This window comes from Lithobates pipiens, unplaced genomic scaffold, assembly GCF_037356315.1.
Source record: "Lithobates pipiens isolate NorthernLeopardFrog02 unplaced genomic scaffold, aLitPip1_a1.2 Scaffold_16, whole genome shotgun sequence".
NCBI lineage: Eukaryota > Metazoa > Chordata > Amphibia > Anura > Ranidae > Lithobates > Lithobates pipiens.
The window spans coordinates 280,230,199-280,258,090 of NW_027507748.1; the positions used below are offsets into that span (position 1 = coordinate 280,230,199).

Here is a 27,892-nt window from a genome sequence, read left to right on the forward strand (position 1 = left end):
AGCATCTATTTGGCTTGTTCGTCATAACAACCCCCATAGACCAGTGCAGGAAGATAACAAAAAAAAAAAAAGGGTGAAAAAAGCATTCCAAACCGTGAATAATTCCCAGCTTCGCCCTTCTGGTCTCCACCTATTCAAATGCTAATATCAGATAACATAAATGAGCTGTGATCCAACCTCCCCATTCCCTCCCAGGGACAGTCAGGCATTTCCCTTTTAAAATTCTGAAAGCCTTTCAAAAGGCTCAATCGTGCCTGCAGGTTCTTGGACTAGATTGTTCAACAACTAAATGCAAGGAGGAGACTCGTTCTGTCAACTTTTTACAGTGAGCGATTTCCAGGCCACTATTAGCCACTACAACACCCATAAAACTGAAAAATGTGAAACAATGGTTATACTGTATACACATTTTATATATATATATATATATATATATATATATATATATATATATATATAGCGCTGCAAATGCGAATTGAATTGCCTCAAGGCACTTGTATATAGCTATATATGTATGTATGTATATATATCTGTAATAAATAAAATAATATATATTTTTTTAAGTACCAAGTATATGTATATTCCTGTAAAAAATATATTCTATTTTCCTACTATTTTGTTTATCTAATTATATATATATATATATATAATTTTTATTTAATTTTTTATATATATCCTCATCACACAAGAAGAGTTTATTCTGTTCAAAGTTCCTATGAATCACAGTCCATCTCAAGGCCATTGGCAAAGATGGACTGCAATCCATGGAGAGGTTGGCCAGAATAAGCTCCTTTTGTTTGGACACACACTCCTGCTCAAGACCCAGAGCGCCTACTCTACATTCTATTAACCTACTGATGTTACTTTGCTGCAGTGCACCTAGGCAAGATACTCCTTGAACAGTGTGCAGGGACTTTGAAAGATTTTATATAGTCTATATGTATAGGCTGCCGCACATCCTGGTAGAGATAAAGTCCCCGATTAAATCTTAAACAGAGGTTTTTTTTTTTTGTTTTTTGTTTTTACCTTTAAAAAAAAAAAAACTTTTGCCATAGCCCTAGCTCGCTGCCTCCTGGGATAACAATGTCATGCATCCCAGGAGGCTTTGGTCATGAAATGCCACTCTGTGTGTATGCACTGCAATTTCAGCACATGCTCCGTGAAGTATCCAGCACACTGCACATGCATGGTGCAACATCAGGAAGAGGAAGCCAGCCCCTTGAATTTAAGTATAGAAGATGGTGGTCTGGGAATGGGAGCATGGCAATGGGGTATTTGAATACTTCAATGATGCTAAATGCACTGAGTGGGTGATAATGTTTTTTATAGACAATTCAGCTGCAAGGTAATATGGGATGGGGAAAAAAAATTAACAAGGGAGTGAAATTCCTCTATAAGGCCTCATGCACACTGAGTGTTAAAAATGCTGCTTTTATTGGCACAGGGTGGCACAGTGGTGTAGTGGTTAGCATGCTCGCCTAGCAGTAAGAAGCGTCTCTGGTTCAAATCCCAACCACATCACTACATGCCTGGAGTTTGCATGTTCTCTCTGTGCCCATGTGAGTTTTCTCCGGGTACTCCAGCTTCCTCCCACAATCCAAAGACATGCAGGTAGGTTAATTGGCTTCTGTCCAAAATAATTGGCCCTAGTATATAAATGGGGACCTTGGATTGTAGGTAGGGACTGATGTGAGTGTACAATGTACAGGGATAGGGACAATTGCAGACACTCACTCAGGATGGACTGGTGTCTTTATTCAACCTTACTAACTATGAAACTAGGGGCATCTTTTGCATGTTAGCCTTTGTGCCCATGCACCCATAGGCATTATAGTGCTTGTAAACCCTTAAAAAACACTTGACCCCTGTAAATTTGTCTAAGCCCGTGTTAATGCTAGGAGCGCTAATTTCAATCACCAGAATAAATGATTATTCTGGCCACAAAAAATGAATACACCCAAGCAATTGGCACACCTAAACACGTTAACCGCATTTACAAGCTTTAAGCATTTTTTTATGCCAAAACCCCGCTGTCAGAAGGATAGGTGCCTATGAGAACTGGGCAAACACCCTGGGTACATGAGGCCTAAAGTAGAAATGAAGGGCAAACTTTTTGTTTTCATTTTGGTTAGAGTTTGGTTAGAGTGTTATAAACCCTTTCAGTTTTTTTGGGGGGGTTTTTCGCCATCTGTAGGGAGATTTCCCTTCACTTTTTGTCCTTAGGCCAAAACATAAAGTGAGAAGAAATCCCTCAAAAGTGAGGGAATCCCTAATAGTTACCAAACCTAGCATCCTTACAGACAGCTATAAAAACCTGACAGGTGTTCTAAACCCCTCCACTCAATCCACAAAAAAAAAAAAAAAAAAGTTGTACTCTTAGTTATACCTTAAGACTTCTTTAAATCTGGCTATACTACTTACCACCCTCAGAAAAGCAATCCGCTGTGGATCACTTTTCAGGGAGCAATATAGTAGCAGCTGACAAGTGTTCAGGAGGCGCCACTGTTGCCTCCTGAACGTGTTTTTTTTTTTTTTGTTTTCATTTAACCTTGATTTTTTAATTACTGTTGTGAACTGTACATGCTATGAAACAGTGGATGTCAGTGAGTGCAAACTTCATATGTTACCATTTTTATCTTTTAATAAACAATAATACACTAGGGTAGGCGTGCGCTTTCTCTTGCTCTATATATTTTTAAATTGCCGAATGGCAATTTTAACATTGTAGGACTGTGAACTCAATGGGCAAGTTTGACAGGCGGTGCCACGTGTCAAATTCTGCACCCTGAATGAAAAAAAAGGCCACGGTCCTGAAGCAAAACATTGCAGCCATGCCATGTGTACAGCCCTATGTGGCTGTATTCTTACAATTCACAGAGGTGGTAAAATGGCATCTTAGTCAATTGTTTTTAAGGCTGCCTGTCTGAAAGAGTCCTATGTCCTGTGGAGTGCAGCTGCTTATTGCCTGTGATTCTAGAAACAGATATAATATACATACATGTATATATATATATACACACACACACATACACATATATATATATATATATATATATATATATATATATATATATATATATATACTGTGTGTGTGCATATATATAGAATTATAGTACTTATCTTATATACATGTACTAAATATAATTATATATATATATACACTGTATGTATTAAAAAATATATACCGTTTAAAAAAAAATAATAATAAAATATATATATATATATATATATATATATATATATATATATCCTAATACATGTATGTAGATTACATCTATCTATATATATTTATAATAATAATCACAGGCAAAATGCAGCTGCTAATGAGAAGAAAAAATAATATATACAGTGTGTGTGTGTTTGTGTATATCTATCTATCTATATATATATATATATATATATATATATATATATATTATCTATAAATCTCTCTCTCTCTCTCTCTCTCTATATATATATATATATATATATATATGTAAACATATATTTAAAATATATAATATATACATGAACTAAATATAATATAATATATATATATATATATATATATATACACATGTACTAAATATAATATATTTATCTCTCTCTATATATAAATGAACTAAATATATATATATATATATATATATATATATATATATATATATATATATAAAGCTCTCTCTCTCTCTATATATATAGCATTTGAAATAAATATAATATATAGCTATCTATATGTCTGCCTGTATAGATCTCCTATTTCCGTCCTTACCCTGCAGCAGGGATTAGATTGCACAGTGCATGCTATGTAAATGAGTCATTATTGCAGTCCCCGATCTATTGGTGACAATCGATGTTGTCCTATGCAGTGCACTTGTACAGAGAATAGTAGATTTAAATTTCCAGCCGTGTGCTCCCCTCCCCCTCCCGTGTCCATCCTCCCCTCCCTCTCCTCTCTCACCCTCCCTCCTCATGCCCAGTCCTCATTCATTCTGCAGCTGAGCTCCATACCTCCCGCAGTATGATGCTGTGCGCAGACACTTGTCCATCTCCGGTCCCGGACCTTCCGTTGTGGGTGGCATCGCATTAGAGGGGCCGACATAACAACCTGCGTACCCTGGCGGAGACCGCCTGCAATTACCACTTTGAAGGAAATGCACCTTTCCTGGATTTCAACCTGAGCACGATCCTTCAGAGGAAGCTGCAACAATTCCGGCTGAAGGTGGAAGGTGGACGTGGAGACGGCTTAGTTTATTGACAAAGTCGTCTCGGTGGTCGGATTGAAGCGTTCACACGGTGTACACAGGAGGGGAGCGCCTGGAGACCAGTGCAGGGACCTTATCCAGCCCAATAGCCGCCTGTGATGGAGAAGGACTGGGCCCCATCACCTGCACTGCTGCCCACCGGGACTGCTTTTATGGCAAGGCTTCCTGCTCACTACTGGATCTTGTGATTGGAGACCTCCAGTCCTATATGCCTGGAACATTAGTCACCTCTTGTGTTTGGAAGGACATTCTTCCAGCAAAGGCTAGAAAAAAAACAAGAGACTATGGATATTTTCTGTAGGTCGTGCTTATTTAGCGGGCCGGGGAATCGATTTATGGCACCTGTATCCTATGGAGGCCCATTCCCAGGCCCTTGGAGATGTGGGTCTATTAGAACTGCTACCATTTTTTTGTTACTGTTTTTAACCATGGCTTTGGGCACCCCCCATACGTTTTCGCAGGGAAACTGTTCGCTGGCTGTAGTACAAGAGGAAAGTGCTAAAGTGGTCTTCACAGATACCTCATCACTAATGCTGTCATGGACGTGCACATCTCCTGTCCCTACCACCATCCCATCCATCTTAACGATTACCAGCCTAATTCATGCAACGGTCCCATTAAGACCGCATTCCCATCTAAATATCCTTACCATGCTTCATCCAAGACCTGGCGCTCTTGGCAAACCCTCTCAGGTTTGCCTCGTGCCCAAATTAGCGCTATTAACGCTTCCAGATGTGCAACCGTCACCATGGGGCTTATGCCAATTGAAATGCCAAACGATCAGCGATCATGGAGCAATGTTATCAAATGGGATACTGTTTACTTCACGTTACCACTGCCTTAATCACCATAGTTCTCTTGATTTAAAACTACATTGCCAGATGTGCGGTAAGCCGGCAAGCGAAGCGTTTGTGTTGTATTGGAGAATCATGCTGCCTCAGTCATTCATGGAAGTAGCTGATGCACACAGGGTGCCTAGAGGGAAAAGAAATATCAATAATAGTCCACAGTTTCAAACACTAACATATCAAGTGTCTGTACCTGAAAACAAACCTGCAGGGACGTTTGTGGTGCAACTGAGGGCTACAGACCCAGATGCTGGCGAATTTGGCCAACTGGAGTACTCAATGGACGCACTGTTTGATAGTCGCTCATCTCATTTCTTCTTTTTGGATCGAAACACTGGCGTGGTGACCACTACAAAGGAACTGGATAGAGAGACCAAGGCTACCCATGTTTTTAAGGTGATTGTAATGGATGCTGGCATCCCCCGTCGTACAGCCATGGCCACACTGTCTGTAACAGTCAGTGACACAAATGACCACGACCCGGTGTTTGAGCAATCTGAATACAGAGAAAGTGTAAGAGAGAATATGGAGGTTGGCTATGAAGTAATGACTGTACGTGCTACTGATGGGGATTCCCCGATCAATGCCAATATAGCTTATCGTATTGTATCTGAAACAGGGGAAGCTTTTGAAATTGACTCCCGTTCAGGAGTCATTAGGATGAAAGACTCTGTGGACAGAGAGGAAAGAGCATTTTACCAGCTAGTTATTGAGGCAGATGACCAAGGACGTGATCCTGGGCCCCGCAGTTCTACAACCACTGTGTATATATCAGTTGAAGATGAAAATGACAATGCACCACAGTTCAGTGAGAAGCACTATGTGGCACGTGTACCTGAAGACGCTATACCTGACTCACAAATCCTAGTTGTAACTGCAACAGATAAAGATCAAGGAATTAATGCAGCAGTGCACTATAGTATTCTGAGCGGCAATGCTCGTGGCCTATTTTCCATCGATCCTCAGTCTGGTGCCATCTTTTTGGCTGGCGCTCTTGACTTTGAGACAGGAAGAGAACACACGCTAAGGATAAGAGCACAAGATGGCGGAAGGCCTCCATTGTCCAATGTGACTGGCTTGGTTACCGTCCAGGTTCTAGATGTAAATGACAATACACCTGTTTTTGTAAGTGGCCCATTTCAAGCTGCTGTTTTAGAGAATTCTCCTCTAGGTTATTCGGTACTACAGGTTCAAGCACTCGATGCAGACGCTGGTGAAAACTCCAGACTGGAATACAGACTTACAGGAGAATCTGGACCATTTTCTATCAATAATAGCACAGGCTGGATTATAGTACAATCAGAGTTGGATAGGGAAGAGATTGAATTTTACCATTTTGGAGTGGAAACATGTGACCATGGCCATCCATCTCTGTCCTCTTCTGCTGCTGTAAATGTTCAGATATTGGATGTTAATGACAATGCTCCAGAATTCACTCAAAGCGAGTATCAAGCACGACTGAATGAAGATGCTGCAGTTGGCACCAGTGTTATGACCGTTTTAGCATTGGATAGGGATTTCCAGGCAACCATTACTTACCAGATTACATCTGGCAATACTCGACATCGCTTCTCCATCTCAAGCTTATCAGGAGGTGGTGGTCTCCTAACATTGGCACTGCCTCTGGATTATAAATTAGAAAAACAATTCATGTTGACTATAACAGCATCAGATGGAATGAGAACTGATTCTGCACGTGTAGTGGTGAATGTGACTGATGCCAACACACATAGACCTGTCTTTCAGAGCTCTCATTATACAGTGAGTGTAAGAGAGGACCAGCCTGCAGGAACCACTGTGGTAATCATCAGTGCTTCAGATGAGGACACTGGAGAGAATGCTCGTATAACCTATCTGGCAGAAGAAGGTATGCCACAATTTGCCATTGACCCTGACACAGGGGCAGTTACAACAACCATGGAGTTAGATTATGAAGTTCAAGTGTCATACACATTAGCCATAACTGCCCATGATAATGGCATCCCCCAAAAGTCTGATACTACTTATCTTGAAATTCTAGTAACTGATGTAAATGACAACCCCCCAGTCTTCCAGCGAGCATCCTATAGTGGTACAATTACTGAAGATGCACCTGTTTACACAAGTGTCCTTCAGATATCTGCCACTGATCGTGACTCAGGCCTTAATGGAAGGGTCTTTTACACCTTTACCGGTGGAGATGATGGTGATGGAGATTTTACAGTGGAGTATACCTCAGGTATTGTGAGAACACTAAGGCAGCTGGATCGAGAGAATGTGGTACAATATCGACTCAAAGCATTTGCTGTTGACAAAGGTCATCCAACACCACACCGCACACCTACTGAAATAATCATCACAGTATTAGATGTTAATGACAATGCCCCAGTATTTGCTAGAGATGAACTGGAAGTGATGGTGTTGGAGAACAGCCCACTTGGTCTACCACTTGCCACAATTACAGCTACTGACCCAGATGAAGGTGTTAATGCTCAAATTATGTATCAGATTGTTGAAGGCAACATTCCAGAAATTTTTCAATTGGATATATTTTCTGGAGAGCTGACTGCATTGGTTGACTTGGATTATGAAGAACGACCGGAGTATCTTATAGTGGTGCAAGCCACCTCAGCTCCATTAGTCAGCAGAGCTACAGTTAGAGTGCGCTTGGTAGATGTTAATGACAATGCTCCAACTCTTAGTAATTTCAGGGTTGCCTTTAACCACTATATTGGTGGTGGTGGTGGTAGCTTTCCACGTGGAGTAATTGGAAAAGTGCCAGCACAGGATCCTGATATAAGTGATTCACTGAGCTTTACTTTCCTCCAAGGGAATGAATTAGGCCTTCTTCTACTTAATGCAAGTACTGGGGAGTTACAGTTAAGTCGTGACCTTGACAGCAACCGACCACTAGAAGCAGCAATGGAAGTGTCAGTTACAGGTGAGTTTTATTTTATACTTTATACATACCGTATATGGTTTGGAAATATCTTCAAAATTTTTAAAATCTTTCAAGGTAGTTGATCATTATTGCGTGATAAAGAAATAGGTTAGGTTTGTCTAAAATGGGCACAAAAAAAAAAAATTGTAAAAATATTTATAAATGTTTTCACACAAGATTCACATGCCTTTCAGCCAGAATTCTTACTTGTCCTATTATATATGTTTTCATACAAGATTCCTGTACCTTTCACCCAGGATTCTTACTCTTTATAACTGTCTTCACTCAAGATTTACACAACTTTCACCCAGGATTCATATTTACTAATTGGATTTTAAAATAAAAATGTGAGGATTCTGGGTGAAAGTTGTGTCAATCTTGTATGAAACCACTTATTAAACTTTTACACTTGGTTAAATCATTTCAATTACATTTTTACCCTTACTGTCCGTTTTGCCTTTGTGCTTAAAAAAAGAAAAGCATGCTTCTAATGTGTGTTTTTTTTTTTTGTTTTTGTTTTTTTTCTTCCATACTTTTTTAAATAACTATATTATTTACTAGATTTTTTTTCATTCGCCTTTTTCTAGGATGGTTGTAAAAAATATCTATTTCCTATATGCACAACTTTTCTCCTTGAAGTTGCTGTGACTTGCAATGCTCCGCACTATGTGTCTGGTAGTTGCAGTCAAGTTAAGGTGATCAGTAATGCAAATGACCTGTCTTTGACTTAATTCACATCAGAACACAGTTTTGCTAGTGTGTTGTGTGCTGAAAGTGTAATGTTAAAAAAAAAAAATGGATGTAATTCTCATTTTTAGTGATGTCATACTTCCATAAGCAATACATTTTAACTGTGTACAATGAAGCAAGCCTACGTGTGTTGGCTTGTGTTGTTTTTTTGTTTGTTTTTTGTATGTTAGCTACATTAGTATACTTGCAATAACACAGTTTCGGATAAGATATCAGGGTGTATTTCCTTCTTCTCAGTCCAAGAAGTATATTGAAGGGGATTTGCCCTGAAAGCTTGTCCTAAAAATGTACCCGATCATGCAAATAAACAAAGTGTCACAGACAGTAGTGTAGAAAATTCATAATCAATAATAATATATGTTATTAAATGGCAGTCATGGAAAATTATGTAAAACGATATAAAAAAAAAAAATAAAAAAAAAAAAGCAAAAAAAAAAAAATACTGAGGCAAAAAAGAAAAGCACATTTGTATTTTGCTCCTTGCTTCAACATGCTTTTACATGCAGAAGAAAACCACTTGCATATGAATTAAGCTTTTGTTAGAGTAGTGTTTTGATATGCTGAATGCAGTGTTATTGGGTGTTGATCTTCTCCTCCATGCTTGTGAGATAAGGGGTAGGAGCCATTCCTAATCAAATCTTTGCTAATACGATGCAGTTTCCAGTTGTTTAAATGGTTGCATACTGTAGGGAGGTCCAATAATTATTGGGTTTAGGCAGCAGTTAGACAAATTTATGCCCATTAGTTGAATGGGATGAAAAACTGAAAAAAAAAAAAATATATATGTGTGTGTGTGTGTGTGTGTGTGTGTGTGTGTGTGTGTGTGTGTGTGTGTGTGTGTGTGTGTGTATGGTATGAGGATAGAATACAGAGTTCAGTGGTTAGAGGTATGTTGCGTATACTGCAGCGTACAGATTGTAGTGGCCCATAGGTAATGCATTGCACAGAATAAATAATGCAGCGGCCCAGACTATATAACATAAATCTAAACCGCACAACGTATAGAATGCAGAGGTCTGCTGGATGTCAGAAAGCAGTGTGCACAGTGCATCGGGTTCACCATGTTATGCTTTGTTTTTTTTCCTTCTGAGCCTGTGGGGCAGTGCAGAAAAACATGCAGTGGTCAGGAGACGGACTATATGGTTTATATAGGAGTCTAACCATTTTGTCTTTAAGTGTTACAGTTGTACAGGCTCACTTATTGCTAAAACAAAAATACAAATATGTCCTCCAACGCCTAAGTTACCATAGCAGTCTTAAACTCCATTCCCTGTAGCCGTTTACACTTCTCTTTACTGCAGACACTCTTTGGCATCCTGTTTGTACCTCAACACCACAAATATCAGTGATTGCGACAGATTCACCGACCTGTTGAGGATAGGTACATGAATCTGTTGCAGGAAGTGATGGCACTGAGGCCAGAGTCTTCGCGCTGAATGGACCCTCAGAGTCCTCAGAGAAGCTCACTGGCGCTGAACTTGCAAAAACCACAGGCTCAGCATTACTAAACTCCCTTCCCAGACACCGTGTCCATCACACACAGAGTAGCAAGAAGTTGTGAGGTAAAACTAGGTGAGACTAGCTCTCCATTGGGTACACCTCCCTTGTTACATAGTTAGGTTGAAAAAGAGTCCATCTTGTTCAACCAATAGAACAAAAATAAGTCAATAGAAATCCTCCATACGCACAATTATATACCCATAGTTCATCCAGAAGAAGGCAAAAAAAAAAAGAGCATGGTCTGGGGAAAAAAATCCATCTTGATGACCTGATTTCCTTGTGATTCACAGTGGAAGACAGTGGGCATATTTTTCTGCCACTACCATCCTCCAGTGCCGGGACAAGGTCATCCAGCGCCAAGGGCAAAGATGCCAAACTGCGCCCCCGTTTCCCTTAGGGTTAGGGTCAGTGTAACCCCTACCCCTGCAATAAACCATTGCACCAGGGGCAGCCGCCCCTCCTGCTCACCCCTTGTCCTAGCCCTGCCGTCTTCCATTCCACATCTGACTGGCCACTGTCAGCGTATCCCCCTCATTGGTTGCTAGGGCGCTGTTGGCTATGCAGCTAGGAGTGTTATAACAGCCAGTAACTCATTCCTAGCCCAATCACCTGTCAGCTGGGAGATTCTAAATATGTCTAAATAAAGCACTCTCGTCCTTTTGTTTTATGTTCAGCTGTTGATCAGGGAATCTCCTGCCTGCCAGCTGAATGGGGCCGGGCATGAGTTGCTAGGATGCTGGCGGCCTCAAGTTTTCTAGCAACCCATAAATCCTGTATGAAAAGCTGTTGTAGCTTTCCACACTCCCAGCACATACAAGTCCTTCTCTAAGCACTGTCATCTCTTTGTATGCCAGCTCAGAGTTGGTCGTAAATTACCACCAGTTTCCAAATCTGCAAACAGGTGGTAGTTCTTTTTGAATCTGTTGCAGCCATAGTGACAGGATCGGAAAGTGGCGGTAAATAAAACGACCCAAATCTGTCAAAATTGTTGGAAATCTTAAAGGGGTTGTAAATCTTAGAGGTTTTTCATCTTACTGCATTCTATGCAGTAAGGTGAAAAACCTCCTTTAATGCAGCTGCTTCCCAGAGCCCCCCTTTTTACTTACCTGAACCCGGTCTTTCCAGCAACAGGGACAAGCACACCAGCTCCAGCCGTGTCTCGGATTCTGATTGGCAGCCATTGGCTTCTGTTGCTGTCAATCAAATCCAATGAAGTGGGAGCCAGGGGGCAGGGCTGAGTCCTGCTGTCTGTGTCAATAGACGCAGCAGCAAGAGACGGGAGAGCAACAGGGCACCTGAGAAGAGGAGGAGCCAGGAGCGCTGCTTTGGGGCCACTCTGTGCAAAACCAACTGCACAGAGGAGGTAAGTATGACATGTTTGTTTTAAAAAAAAAAAAACAAACAAAAAAACCTTTTAGATATTCTTTAACAAAACTGTTGCAAAGCTGTCCTGAATTAGGCACAGGTTGTTTTAAAAGGACTCTACTGCCAGAAAAATATTAGTAAGACCCCTTTCACACCGGAGGCGTTTTTCAGGCGCTAAGACCACTTTCGCGCTGGGCGCGTTAGTGGTAAAAGCCGCAAATTTAAGCGGCACTTTACGACGCTTTAGCAGTGATTTTCGCCGCTAGCGGGGCGCTTTTAACCCCAGCTAGTGACTGAAAAGGGTTAAAAGCACCCCTGCGAAGTGCTTTGCAGGTGCTTCGGCAGCGCTGGCCATTGAGTTCAGTGGCAGGGGGGGTTTAGGAGCGCAAAATACAGCACACCAAAGATGCTGCTTGCAGGACTTTTTTTTCCTGTCCTGCAAGCGCGCCACTCCAGTGTGAAAACACTCGGCCTTTCACACTGGGACTGCAGAAGAGGCAGTTTACAGGCGCTTTTCAAGTGCTATTTTTAGAGCAAAAGCGCTTGTAAAATGCCTCAGGCTTTTCGGTTGCATTTAACCCTTTCTTTGGCAGCTAGTGGGGGTTAAATGCGCACTGCTAGTGGCCGAAAAGTGGTGCTAAAACGACAGTAAAGCGCGCTTACGTGGCTGCGGCGTGAGTGTCAAAGGGGTCTAATGCCGTGTACAGACGGTTGGATTTTTTGACGGGAAATGTTGGACGTGAGCTTGTTGGCTGAAAGACTGACCGCGTGTATGCTCTATCAAAACATTTGTTGTCGGACTTTCCGCCAACAAATGAGGGCTAGCAGGTTCTCAAATTTTCTGCCAACAAAATTTTGTTGTTGGACTTTCTGATCATGTGTACACAAGTCCGTCGCACAAAAAATCACACGTGCTAGGAATCAAGTACGAGCCGGGGGCGCTTGATCTTGTAAAACTAGCGTTTGTAATGGAGATATCACATCACTATTAAACTTCCTTTTTATCAGCTCGTCGTACGTCTTTTACGTCACCACGTTCCCACGTTTGTGATTGTTGGCCAACATTTGCGTGACCGTGTGTATGCAAGACAAGTTGGAGCCAACAAGCTTCAAACAAAAATCCACGGTCTAGTTGTCAGAAAGTCCGATCTTGTATACGGGGCATTAGTGTGTGTGTGTGTGTGTGTGTGTGTGTGTGTGTGTTTAGCCAAGCAGGAACTCTAACTTATGGTGACCTCTTACCCCTGCCTCCCTGGGCCTAAATGTATCCCCAGACACAGTAAGTTAAAGAAAATGTATATCGATTAATATTTTCCTTTTTTGTTTCTTTTCTTTAAACTCCTACAGGGATAGTTGAGCAGCCCTGAACGCAAACTGTCTGCACCCTGTATGCAGGGACTATTTGTCCCTGTATGGGTGTAACCACTCGAATGTGCGTACAGCCGTGGCATCTGTCAGGCGGACAGGCTACTGGTCTTGGCTGTGTGTGAACTACCTATGACTTGCTAGCTTAGATATCTGATGAATTTTTAATTTGTTCTGCATTTCCCTCGGCACCTGTATGTGAATGAACCCTAAAGTAAAGAAAATCTGTACAAACTACTATACACTTCCGTATACTTACTCTGAGGATGTATCTAGGCCAGTGATGGCGAACCTTGGCACCCCTGATGTTTTGGAACTACATTTCCCATGATGCTCCTGCACTCTGCAGTGTAGTTGAACATCATGGGAAATGTAGTTCTAAAACATCTGGAGTGCCAAGGTTCACCATCACTGATCTAGGCCCTCGGAGCATCCTTTTCTGGTGGTAAGGTCCATTTAAAACAATCTGTGATAATTTGGGAAAGCTTTGCAACAGTTTTGTTAAAGCGGAACTAAAGCCATCAATTTTAACTGTTTAAAAAAAAAAGTTACATTCCTGGCATGCAGGGAATGTTAACTGTCACGTTTGCTTGTGCTTTCAACCAAACTGTCAAACCATCAAATGGCTGGGGTCATAACTCCAGGGCGTGGTCACAGGTATGACCTTTGTGAGCCCTGTAGTTCCACCACTGGTATCAGTAGTTTTTTTTTATTATTTAATTTTTTTAGGTGCCCCATTGGGGGACTGTCCCTAGGCAGGATGGGGTCCCCGTCCCCAGAAGAGATGAGGTCCTTTTCTCCAGGGCAGATGAAGTTACTGCCCCCAGGTGAGAAGGGGTCCCTGTCCCCAGGGGAGAAGGGGTCCCTGTCCCCAGGGGGAGATGGAGGGGTATGTAATGGTGTGTGGGGGATGGGGTCCTCTCACTCACCGTGACCAAGCTGTAGGCCGCGCACTCATCCATGTTGGCCTGGGCTCCATCCAGTGTGCTGGACGGGCGATCAGCATATCTCCCAGAAAGACCTTTCATCATCTGTGTATGACAGGGGAGGAGGAGGGCTGGCAGACAAGCCTGCAGTGTCCTCCGGGAGCTGGCTCTCATAGGGTTGCACTGCATCTGTGTGCTTAAAGTTTGTTTACCCGGGAGAAGTATGCAGTGCAGAGTGGGCCGGACTCGGGGGGAGGGAGCTCTGCTAGTCACCCTCCACCTCCAGCCACCCGTGTGCATGGTGCACTGGTACCCCTAGCTGCCTATGCTGCTGCCGGCCATATGTAGAGGGGGCTGCATGGGCCCCCTGCATCACAGGGCCCGGTTGCAGTCACGACTGCTGCACCCCCTATAGTTACGCCCTGTGTATGTGTATATATATATATATATATATATATATATATATATATATATATATATATGTGTGTGTGTAATTTTATGAATAACATTTTTATTATTATATATATTATAATAAAAATGTTATTCATAAATTACATAAAAAAGGGTACTCAAGTGCAAGAAAATAAATTCTGTTACGTTTCCCCTGCTAGTATCTTGTTACATACCATGTTTAAATATGCATACACAGTTGTGGTTGTTTGCACAATACCATTTCATAATATACTCATTAAACAGTAGCAACAATGGTGGCAGACCAACAGAGTAGCATTTCATTTCTTCAGGAGCAGCGGTTGGTGACCATGGTAACAATAAGTACCATACATTTAAGGCTTTATGTACACAGGACGTTGTTCAACCTCTCCTGAACAATTTTAACTTGACAGCTAGAAACCGGCATATAAAAACGTCCGTTTAGCCACGTTTGCGCCTAGAAGCATTTTTTTCAAAATAGCCAAAAATGAAAAACGTCTGTAAATGAAACATGGCTAAACGCGAGTTACCATGTTTGGCATTTGAACTGCCTCTAAACTGCACTTCTGAGCGCGTTTTTTGGGGTTAAACGCAACTGCCTAGAAATGTCTATAAATGACCCAATATACATGTACTGATAAGATAACATAGAGGAGAGTTCAGGAGCAGTTGAAAAAAATACCCAACTGCTTCTAAACGTCCGTTTACCAGCAGCAGTGTACATGAGGCCTTACTTTAGACCCAATATCTATTATGGTCACCACCACGAAGGATCTCCTAGAACGTTAGGGCTCATGCACGCTGTACGTTTTGCTAACTCTTACAAAAAGTTTTAGCAGAAAAAAACATCTGACGCTTGTAAACTCACTGTAACTAAGTATGGGTTCAGGCGTGTTCACAAGTCCACGTGCCTGCGCCCGCCAGGAAGCTGACAATCTGCAGCGCTAATCACAGGTAGGGAGACATATTGGGATCTGTGCAGTCACGTATGGGGAAATGTATCGCTGCCTGTGATTAGCGCTGTGGATTGTCAGCTTCCTGGCGGTCTCGGACAAATGGACTTGCGAAACATGCCTGAGTGTTACATGCAACACATTTAGGCATGTCAAGTGCTTGAACATTATATCTTTTAATTGGCCAGAATAATAATTTATTCTGGGCATTGAAATTAATTAAAGGTGAAGCACCAAACGTACCTAGCGCTTAGGAGCGTTTACACACATTAAAGGTACACCAGGTGTTTTCTCTGCCAAAACCCGGCTGTTCTGGATGCGCTGGCAGTGAGTTTTTTTTTTTCTGCCTCTAAATGCCTCTGCCTCCAATCTTTTCTAAGACGCCGTTCACTCCTAGGCATTTTCAGGTGGTTTTCTGCTCTAAGGCTCTACTCTAAAAACGCCCAACAGGACAAATCCCATTCATTTCAATGGCCCCTGTTCACATCTGAGCATTCTGTCGCCCAAACAAGTACGTGAGCTTCTTTTTGGCAGATTACAGGTGTTTTACTGCTTTTACGTTGGTGACCTTTTAACCTTGAAACCGCCTGTACAAAAACGCTGCAAAACTCTGGAAAAACGCCCTAAAAAAATGCTGTAAAATAGCAACACCTAGATGTGAACGGAGCCTAAACGCCTGTGTGCATGGACACATAGGCTAACATGCAGGGTGTTCAGAGGCAGAAAAAAATGTCCAGTGTGCATGAGGCCTAATTGTTACTTACAAAACATGTAAATCTGGCACTCCCTGTTTTTGGATTTGGGCAGCCCTTGCATCATCAAAGAAGTCACTCAAGGGGGGACCATGGAAAGGATAACCCACAACCATAATGACCTAAATTATCAATTATTCTATGTACATTAATAATTCCCTATAGTAAACAGAGCAGTGGTTCCCAACCCTGTCCTCATACCCCCAACAGGCCATGTTTGCAGGTTTTCCTTTAACATGCACAAGTGCTTTAAATCAGAGTCAATGGCTTGGTATTTTGGACAGCCATTTTATCTAAGAGAAATTCCCAAAACATGGCCTGTTGGGGGTACTTAAGGAACGGGGTTGAGAACCAGAGTACTAAAAAAAAATTTAACTTTTTACTTTGGGGGTGGGGTAGTATTGACTTGAAATGCAGATGCAGGGGCAGTCCGCCATGTGCACCAACTCCTTTAATGGTTAAATAAAATAAAAAAATGGACATGACCGGGGGAAGTATACCATCATTTATTTTATTGTATTAGTGGAGTATGTGCTTTTTATGTAATTTATAAATAAAACTATTTCTATATCATTTTACTAATTTGAAGTATTGAGATATTTTTTGGTACCTTGAAAGTCCCATTTTGTTAAAGGTGGAATTAGTTGGTGGTAGAAGGTGGAATTAGTGTGGGTACCCTATATTGATTATGTAAATTAATGAGTCCATATAGTCTTGTTTAACCCCTATGAAAGAAGTGAGAGAGGGCGGTGTTTATATACCAGATCAGGAAAGCAGCCTCAAGTGATAATGCTCATTAAAGCGGAGGTCCACCCTAAAGGGGACCTTCCGCTCATTGGAATCCTCAGTACAGTACAGGTATCTGCACCCACTTCCGGGATAGCTCTCTGCGGAAAGGGGCGTAGATTACGCCCCTTTCCGAAAGTCCCCCGCTGCCTGCTGGGAAACACACAGATCCCAGAGGCAGCGGGTCCATCCTTATTGCGCAGCACGACTCGCGCATGCGCAGTAGGGAACCGGGAAATGAAGCCGAAAGGCTCCACTTCCTGATTCCCACACCCAAGATGGCGGCGGCAGCACCCGAGAGACGATCGAGAGATCGGCTTCGGGTGCCGACATCACGGGCGCGCTGGACAGGTAAGCGTCACTATTTTAGAAGTCAGCAGCTGCAGTATTTGTAGCTGCTGGCTTTAAAAAAAAAAAAAAAACGCGGACTCCCGCTTTAACTACATTCAAAATCTGGTTCAACTGCCAATCCGCTTTTAACTTCAGCTTGTTCGATTAAGTTTTCCCCAAAAAAAACAACTGGAAGCTGATTGATTTCTATGCAGAGCTGCACCAGATTTTGCACTCTCCAGTTTTAGGCCTGATTCACACCTACGCATTTTTAGTGTTTTTTACACTTTGCAGATTTCTACTACAGTCTACTTAAAGAGGGAGTCCACCCACATTTTTTTTATTAAAAGCCAGCAGCTATAAATACTACAGCTGCTGACTTTTAATAAATGGACACTCTCACCTGTTCCAGGGTCCAGCGATGTCGGCAGCCGAGGCCGATCAATCACTTGGCTCTCGGCTGCTGCTGCCGCCATTCCCGGTGAGGGAATCGGGAAGTGAAGCGTTGCGGCTCCACTTCCCGGTTTCCTACTGTGCATGCGCGAGTCATGCAGCGCAATGGGAATGGTCTGCTCTGTCTCTGGGACCTGTGTGTGTCCCAGCAGACAGCACCCTGGGACAGGAAGAGGCATAGACTATGCCCGGAAGTGGGTGCAAATACCCGTCTTGCACAGGTATCTGCACCCCCCCGAAAGGTGCCAAATGTGACACCGGAGGGGGGGGGGGTTTCGATGAGCGATTCCACTGTAGGGTGGAACTCCGCTTTAACTGGAACACATTCTGTGGTGCAAATATGCAAAAAGCACAAAAAATGCATAGGTGTGAATCAGGCCTTAGTTAATCAACCCCATTGTGTTGTATGAGCATTGTCACCCTAGAACAGGGCATTTGTTGCTAACAAGATCACTGTTTGCAAATACAGGAAAAAAATTAACCCTGGAAATAAAACCTGCAGCCGCCGCATCGAAGGATTGTTTTTTTAATTTACTGCTGTTGATTGGATCATATTGTTTTCTGCTAATTTTCCTAGGGTTAGCTCACACCAGAGCGCGGTGCTGGAAAGGTGTTTTCTGTGCACGTTTCCCACACTATGTTTTAGGCCGGGTCCACACCTATGCGAATTAGATGTGGGTTTCCCTTATCCTGTTCGCATAGCAAGAGAATTTGATTGGCTCCCTATGGAGCCAGGTCACATATCTCCATAGCGGCTGCGGAGCGCACTGCACAGAAACGATGTGCGTCTTTGGCTCGGTTTTAGGGCTGAATTCAGGCATAGAATCTGCCCTGATTCGTCCCTGAAACGGGGAACAGGGATGCACAGCACTCCTGTGCGATACGCATTGGGTTACAGTCTGAACCTGGCCTAAAACACACTGGGTTTGATTTACTAAAAGTGGACTTGGAAATGCAGTCGCTGTAGATCTGAGGGGAAGATCTGCTGATTTTATCATCCAATCATGTACAAGCAAAATTGCTGTTTTTATTATTTTCCTTGCATGCCCCCCTCAGATCTACAGCGACTGCACTTCCAAGTGCGCTCACAGTGCAAAGTTGATTTGCCTTTAGTACATAAACCCTGCTGCTTTTGCAATCTCTGGTGGGTACCAAAACATTATTAACCACTTCAGGACCGCCGTATTGCCAATGTACGTCAGCACAATGGCACAGGCAGGCACAATCACGTAGATGTACGTGATTGCCTTCCAGCGGGTGGGGGGTCCAATCGGACCCCCTCCTGTTGGATACGACGGTCCGGTTCCCTCCAGGAGCGCTCCGTGATGAGGGGATGGCCGTTCGTTTTCGGCCACCCCCTCTGGATCGCTCCTGGCCAATGAGAAGCTTCCTCCCACTGTGTATTGTTTACACAGGAAGGAGGAAGTGATGTCATTCTCCTCGGGGCGGTCTTTTTGACCGGACTACGAGGAGAAGACTAAAAGTAAGTGTGCACCAACACTACACTGACATGTAGGTACACACAGGCACAAAAACCCCCCCGATCCCCCCCCCCCCGATCGCCCCCCGATCCCCCTCCCCCCCCCAGTCACAGTGTCACTGATTGCATTGATCATTTCTTTACTGATCAATGCATTCAGTGTCAGTTGTGACAGTAAAAACTGTCAGGACAGTTAGTGTTAGGTCCAGGGTAGCCCCCTATCACCCCCCAATAAATATTTAATCCCCTGATTGCCCCTAGAGTTAACCCTTTCACCCCCTTTTGCCAGTGTCACTAAGCGATCATTTTTCTGATCGCTGCATGTGTCGCTAGGTAGCTAGTTATTTTTTTAGGTTCACCGCCAGGTTTTTATATCGCTAGGTACCCCGATATACTACCCAATAATGTTTTTAACCCCCTGATTGCCGCTAGTTAACCCTTTCACCCCCTTTTGCCAGTGTCACTAAGCGATCATTTTTCTGATCGCTGCATCAGTGTCGCTAGTGTCGCTAGGTAGCTAGTTATTTTTTTAGGTTCACCGCCAGGTTTTTATAGCGCTAGGTACCCCGATATACTACCCAATAATGGTTTTAACCCCCTGATTGCTGCTAGTTAACCCTTTCACCCCCTTTTGCCAGTGTCACTAAGCGATCATTTTTCTGATCGCTGCATGTGTCGCTAGGTAGTTAGTTATTTTTTTAGGTTCACCGCCAGGTTTTTATATCGCTAGGTACCCCGATATACTACCCAATAATGTTTTTAACCCCCTGATTGCCGCTAGTTAACCCTTTCACCCCCTTTTGCCAGTGTCACTAAGCGATCATTTTTCTGATCGCTGCATCAGTGTCGCTAGTGTCGCTAGGTAGCTAGTTATTTTTTTAGGTTCACCGCCAGGTTTTTATAGCGCTAGGTACCCCGATATACTACCCAATAATGGTTTTAACCCCCTGATTGCTGCTAGTTAACCCTTTCACCCCCTTTCACCAGCGATCACAGTATAAGTGTCACTGGTGACGCTGGTTAGCCAGTTAGTTATTTAGGTTCCCCGTCAGGTTTTTATATAGCGCCAGGGACCCCCATATACTACCTAATAAAAATTTGAACCCCCTGATTGCCCCTAGTTAACCCTTTCACCACTGATCACCGTATAAGTGTTACGGGTGACTCTGGTTAGTTTTTTTTATAGCATCAGGGCACCCACCATTTATTACCCAATAAAGGTTTAACCCCCCTGATCACCCGGCGGGTGATATCAATTAGGTTTTAGGGTCAGGGTCTGCGTCGCCCCAGGCAGCGCTAGGTTAGTGCCAGTACCGCTAACACCCACACGCAAAGCATACACCTCCCGTAGTGCTATAGAATCTGAACAGATCAATATCTGATCTGATCAGATCTATACTAGCGTCCCCAGCAGTTTAGGGTTCCAAAAAAACGCATTGTTAGCGGGATCAGCCCAGATACCTGCTAGCACCTGCGTTTTGCCCCTCTGCCCAGCCCACCCAAGTGCAGTATCGATCGATCACTGTCACTTACAAAACACTAAACACATAACTGCAGCGATCGCAGAGTCAGGCCTGATCCCTGCCATCGCTAACAGGTTTTTTGGTAGCATTTTATATTTAAATCCGGAAGGCAGTGCTTGGTTTTCGGGGTCCCGTACGTGGCTAGGCTCCCAAAAAGTCCCCCACATGTGGTATCCCCGTACTCGGGAGAAGCAGCAGAATTTATTTTGGGGTGTAATTTGACTTCTGCCCATAGCATGTGTGAGCAATATATCATTTAGTGACAACTTTGTGCAAAAAAAAAAAGTTTGTAATATTCCCGCAACTTGTGGCAAAATATAAAATATTCCATGGACTCAACATGCCTCTCAGTAAATAGCTTGGGGTGTCTACTTTCCAAAATGGGGTCATTTTGGGGGGTTTTGTGCTATTTTGGCATTTTATGGCCTTCGAAACTGTGATAGGTAGTGAGGAGTTAAATCAAAAATTTGCACTCTTAGAAATCCTGAAGGTGGTGATTGGTTTTCGGGGTGCCGTGCGCGACTAGACTCCCAAAAAGTCCCACACATGTGGTATCCCCATACTCGGGAGAAGTAGCGGAATATATTTTGGGGTGCAATTCCACATATAACCATGGCATGTGTGAGCAATATATCATTTAGTGACAACTTTTTGTAAAAAATTTTTTTTTTTGTCATTATTCAATCCCTTAGGACAAAAAAAATAAATATTCAATGGGCTCAACATACCCATCAGCAATTTCCTTGGGGTGTCTACTTTCCAAAATGGGGTCATTTGGGGGGGATTTGTACTGCCCTGCCATTTTAGCACCTCAAGAAATGAGATCGGCAGTCATAAAATTAAAAGCTGTGTAAATTCCAGAAAATGTACTCTAGTTTGTAGACGCTATAACTTTTGCGCAAACCAAAAAATATACGCTTATTGACATTTTTTTTACTAAAGACATGTGGCTGAATAAATTTTGCCCTCAATGTATGACTAAAATTTAGTTTATTCGATTTTTCTTATAACAAAAAGAAGAAAATATCTTTTTTTTTTCAAAATTTTCGCTCTTTTTCCATTTATATCGCAAAAAAAAAAAATCGCAGAGGCAATCAAATACCATCAAAAGAAAGCTCTATTTGTGGGAAGAAAAGGACGCAAATTTCGTTTGGGTGCAATATTGCATGACCGCGCAATTACCAGTTAAAGCAGCGCAGTGCGAAATTGGAAAAAGACCTCTGGTCCTTAAGGTGTTTATTGGTCCGGGGCTGAAGTGGTTAATGGCACTCTAAAGGCAGATTGCAAATGCAGTACATTTGCGTGTCCCAAATCCCATTGTTCCACATACAATGTGGTATGGTGCGTTTTTCAGAAGTAGAGAACGCACTAATTTTTGTGCGGTCTGTTGCGATTTACAGCCCCTTCAAATGAATGAGCTGTCAAATCGCACTGCAGGGAGCACACGGGAATTGCACAGGAGGGTGGTCTATGTACTTGTGCGATTCCTGTACATTTGCCTGCAGTGCAATTTGACAGCGCATTTATTTGAGTGCACGTCCTACTTTTGGAAAACTCGCAGCACCAAATTGCATGCTACTGCAGTACCATGCGATCTGGTGCCTGCAAAATGTACTGTTTGCGATTCTGGTATGAACCGGCCCTTAAAAGATATCATTCCTGTGACCTAATGTAAAGGATTCCTTTACCAGTCTTCTTATTCGGCAGTTGCTACTTGCCTATGTTGACCAGTTGACCTCATTGCTTTGTTTTCACTAACCCAGAAGTATGCAGATAAGGCTGACTTTCCTGATCTGCCTGTTATGGGTCAGTGACTCATAAGCACAGTAGCCAGTCTACTAACCTTTTAAGGTGGTCCACAATGGTAGCCACCATATTTCTCAGTAAGAGTTTGTTACATTGTTCCAGTATGTGTACTGTAGATCCATTGTAACCTACTCATCTGTACCTGCTGCTTTATCATTGCAGTACAGCCATGTTTGTTTTCCCATTTATGATATATTGCATGGTGCTATGGTAGTTGTCTTTTGTATGAGGAATATGTACTGATGCGTGTGCGTTACTGTCTGGTGCTGAAGAGTTTTGTCATACTCGAGTGCTTGTTATCACTGTATAGTATCGGATTGTCTGCCCTGGGCATTGCTGAGAGACATAGGCCATGACTGCATAGAGACCTAGCTATCGTTTTTGCACACACGGCAAGAAGATCTCAAAGTAGGTGATTTGTTTGAAATGAACCACAAAGAAAACGTGGAGCGCTGCAGCTTTTCTGATGCATTTTGTGTGTTTTTGTAAAAAAAAAAAAAGGAACATATTCACCATACCAACTAATAGTAGGGGTCTATTTACATTCACCGCAGGTGAAACAATCGCTGTCATTTAAAATACAGGCACCAGGAAGATACACCTTCAGTGAATGTTTGGTGACTGTCATATCCACTGCTGTGCACACATGGCGTATTTTCCTAAACGCAGAACTGTTTTTTTTTTTTTATCAGTTTAAACCATGGTGGATTTGATTTAAATCGCTAGTAAAAAGGCTTGATTTAAATCAACTCAATTTAAATCATAATTTTTAAAGAGCAACTGTCATCTCTGTCCCGCAGCAGCTCCTCCTGTGACCGGCTTTTGACTCACCGACAGTCCCAATTACTTTAATGGGAGGGCTGGTGATGCGGCAATGACACAACAAGGTGAGGGACGTGGCGGCAGCAGGTGAGCGGATGTCTAACAGGCACTGCCATAATGGATCTGAAATGACAGGGCTCTTTAAATGTAAGGACTCATTCTTGCTGGTAGTTAGAATCTTTAATATTTGCAAACAAAATTAAGGTTTCCTATTTAGAATAATAAGCTGTCAGGTTAGTAAAACAGCGACATCAGAACCGATTCAATCATACAGTTTGTAGTGTACATAGATTTCCAAAACAATGGGATAAAGGAGTATTCCTGAACTTTGTTTGATCTCATGTTTACTTTGAAATTGTGTGAATGCATCAATGCAGTGCATGTTATCTCAGCTTGCAGAGCTTGGAGTCATTGAATGAGTTTACCAAAAATGTAAATATTGCAGAATATTCAGCCTCGTGCTACATAACTAAGCTCCATTTCATGCTGAATAAACTAAATTATTAATCTATCTTAAATAGAAAAATATCTTTAGATATATTTGTACTCCAAAAGCATTTTATTAAAATAAATTTGATAAAAGTCCAAAAAATCTGATTTAAATTTAAAAAAATCAATTTTTTTTTGTTGATTTTTCTTTAAAAAAATCATCGCTTTATAAAAAACAAAACAAAAAAAAAACACTGGTTTCAAAATTTTTAAGGTTGCTTTCAGACTGATGTGTTTTTGCTGCGATTTTACTGTGCTGAGAACGCAACAAAAATGCAATCTCTTTAAATCCTATGGGGCTCTTCACACCAATGCGCTGTGGGTTCAGTGAATTTTGAAAATTCCTGCATGCTGCATCTTTGCTGCAATTTTCAAAACTGCACCAAAAATGCAGGTCCCCATTAAAACAAATAGAAAAAGTGTCAAAAATGCATCTGCATTTTGTTTTTTGAGATAGATGTTCAAGTTTCAAAGGTGCATGCTGGGTAATGGGCACCCAAAAAATGCATAAAAAACACAAATGTGTTTTTGCTTATGGCATTAAATCAAAGATGGATTTGAAAGTACCAATATGAGTATTTTATACTATATTTATATATATTTATCTATACTATATTTTATCTATAGTATTTTATATCTTTTTTTTTTTTTTTTTTTTTTTTTTTTTTTTTTGTGGTTTTGTTTTCATAACTACCAGCATTTCTCTTACAGACTTTGGAACGAATCCACTGCCCCCCTCTCTGCTGTGCCATTGCACCTTGCATTACTTTGTTTGCATAGGCCTGGCAGCTCCCCACACCCTAACATTAATTTGGCCTGGCAATATGTCACCCTGGCACTGAGCGCAGTCAGAAGGGGTTGTTCATTATTTTCTCTATACCCCAGAAGTTGTGATTTGTCTCCAGGCTCCAGTGGCACAGCTTGGAAGAGGGGAAATTTACATTTCCTTACCATCTGGCACCTTATGGTGAATAGTGGGTGGGAGGAGAGCTTTGTTTAAAAAGTGACATCTTGTAACATAATCGGAGCACTGTTATTCCCTGCTTGTATCAAGTAGAAAGCAAATACTACCTAATACATTTTTTTTTTCCTGTGTTTTTTGTTTTTACGGAAGAGTCCTATCAAATATGGAAGAAATATTTCAGAAAAGCAAGCAATATAATTACATGTGTAAAACTACTTGTTTATGTGGCTTGATGAACCAGGTTGTTGTGCTCTTGTTTGTAGGTTACACACTTTTTCAGACAGTTTTGTGGCGCATTTTGAGTGCTTTTGTGCATTTTTCATATGGTTTTACATTTTTAAGCATTTTTGTTTTGGCCAATGGAAGCAGTATCGTGTGACATCATATGTTGTGATGGTCCTTATGTCATCCTCTATTTTATTTTATGTTGTGGTGTCTTGTGCTATAAAAGCTTGTGAGCCATGTCTGCTATGCCATGTTTCTTGTAATGGGCAGCACTGGTGTTGTGGAGTAAGGTTGCCACCTCATCCCTTTAATCCTGAACACATATGAATTACACAGATTCTGTGGCTGATTAAGGTGGTAATTAAACTCAATTGGTGCATTAACTTAGCCTCAGAACCTGTGTAATTCATGTGTGTTCGGGATGAGGTGGCAACCCTATTGTGGAGGTTCTTGTGGGCCCTCACCAGTCGGATGAAGGTCTCAACATCCACATGGACACTCATGAATCTCACATTTTGTTCACAGGTCTAGAGTCGCCAGGAGGAAAAGAATGGTTGATAGGTGCAAAAGAGTGCCAAAACCATTGTGTCTCATGTTTCAGACGTACTTATTGACGTTGGAGGCCAAAAACTTGCAATTCCGCCCCTTAAAAAATAGCTCATGTACTTTTTTGTGCAACAAGCAGCAGTATGATGTTTGGCCTGGGTATAAACAGGCACTATTGTATTTATTTGGAATCTTTACATTGAGCGTTGTCACACTTCGGAAAGTGAATAACAGATTGCTCAGGTGTGAACAGGGGCTATGGAGGAGTCTGCTCATACTTTTTAGAGTTGGGATAAATTTGAAGACTCGTAGCTTTTCCTTGGCTCAGCTTTCAGCATTTACGCCCAGGTTTTGAATAGACATAAAGTAATGACCTCTTAGCACATATCCAATTACAGTGACATGGAACCTGTTCTTCTGTATAGCTTTTGTATTTCTTCACCTACTGATCTGCTGTAGGGTTTTTTCTCTCTTGCCTCAACATAGTTTTCATACTGTTTGACTTTTAAGCAAGCATTCTATTACATGTTTAATTCCATTCACTTTGCAAAGGGATATTTTTTTTATGTGGAATCAAGTTTTCGCTTTTGTATAGAATTTTGCATTTTTTTATTTTTTTTTCCTTTTTGAAGCTAAACCATCTATATCTTTTAATGCCTAACCTGTTTCCCTTCAGCGCTTACGGTGTGGACCTTAGGGCCCCTGCCCCTTGGTTTGTATTTTCTTACATAGCTGTTTACACAAGTCAGTAAAGGAAACATTCTTTAGACTGGTTAAAGTACTTGAAGACAAAGTGCGCCTTTTGCAAAAAAATTAATAAATGAATAAATGCACCCATATTAATAAAAAATTCCATTTATTCTTTTTTTGCATTGGAGCTTGCACACCGTATTGCAACTACAGTCAGTGAATAGCGGGTGCAGTCCTCCAGCTCTCTCAGACTATTGTGTCAGCCGGAGGTCCAAACTGACGAATGAACCTTTGGTTACGGGGGCTGATGTCATCACACTTGTTTTCCGCTAAGAACTTTGAGTCCCTCTCCTTTAACTTGTTTCATTTATAGATGCCTAAAGAAGAAGCCCCTAAAATCTGTAAGAGGGGTGATGGCTACAGACTCTGAACATATTTCATATTATGTGAATATGGAGGCCAACAGGAGCCAGTTCTCTTTTTCCCATTTAGCATATGTTCATGGGATATACTTTGCCATTTGTACTTGTTACACTTTCTAAGTTGCAGGCACCAAGCACATTAGAGCTCCTGGAAGTGTTTCCTAAGTGTTTCCTAATGCATCTTTTTTTTAATGAAAAATAATTAATTTTTCACAGAAGGTATTCATTTGAGTTTTCAGGTAGTGATGTGTTAAAGGAAGAAGGGTTGCAATTTAAGCGCTACGCCAATGCTAAGAGGTCCGGATACAACTTTATTTCATTACAGGTTAGGGGTACAAATCAAGAAATAGCCAACGTGTTTTGGGGGTCTATGTGCCCCCTTCATCAGAGCTAGAAAGAACATAAGATGATTATCATGTCAATCTGACATCAATACAATGTCCCCTCCACGTGGTCATAATTAAAACCAAACAGTCAATGCTAATGAGCGTGTGAAAATAATTACATAAAAAGAGAACATGGGTGCTGAACAAAAATAAGAATATGGGTACTGAATTGAAAGATAATATAAATTATATATATATATATATATATATATATATATATATATATATATATATATATATTGATAATAATCATCACTATTATTAAAATGATACATTATGGATGAGATGCTATCTTAATAAAAAGAGGGGAAGAAAAATCTCAAAACTGGTATGTGTATAAATTGAACTATACATTAATACAATCTGATTGTACAGTCATAAATGGAAAAAGAATAAAAGTAAGAAATGTAAACAAAAAATGATAATGTCATAATAATAATATTATTAATAAGGATATTACTACCAACAATAATAGTCTGAATACCTATTGGTAAAATAATACATTGTCAAAAAAAATATCAAAAAATCTAAAAGGAATAAATGTTTAAAATGATAAAATGAAAATAAATGATAATTGCATAAATTGAACCATACATTATACAATGTACAAAAGATAATGAAAATTATATTGGTGATAATACTAAGAATAATGTTACTTATTATAAAATAATACATACTGGTTAAAAAACAAATGTTTGGACCTAGTAAGAATAAAATGTATATATAAATGACAAATTCTATCTAAAGAGCTGATAGAATAAAATGTATAGAAATTACAAAATATATACAAATAGCTGATAGGATCCATAAACTGTACGATCTGTCTGTCCAGACCACCTAGCTTTAAAGATCTCATGCATTATGAGGTAAAACTGAAATGGCCCATTTCATTGGTGGTGGATCCAAGAACTACTG

General features: G+C 41.3%; 1 protein-coding gene across 1 annotated transcript in view; it reads left to right on the forward strand.

The window, feature by feature from the left end:
* Window positions 1-3,960: 3,960 nt before the first annotated feature.
* CELSR2 (cadherin EGF LAG seven-pass G-type receptor 2) overlaps window positions 3,961-27,892 on the forward strand; it is a 142,062-nt gene continuing 118,130 nt past the window's right edge. The window contains exon 1 of the mRNA XM_077484453.1: window positions 3,961-8,012. Within this exon, the coding sequence (XP_077340579.1) occupies window positions 4,529-8,012 (3,484 nt within the window). The 5' untranslated portion in view covers window positions 3,961-4,528. The remainder of the gene's footprint in view (window positions 8,013-27,892) is intronic.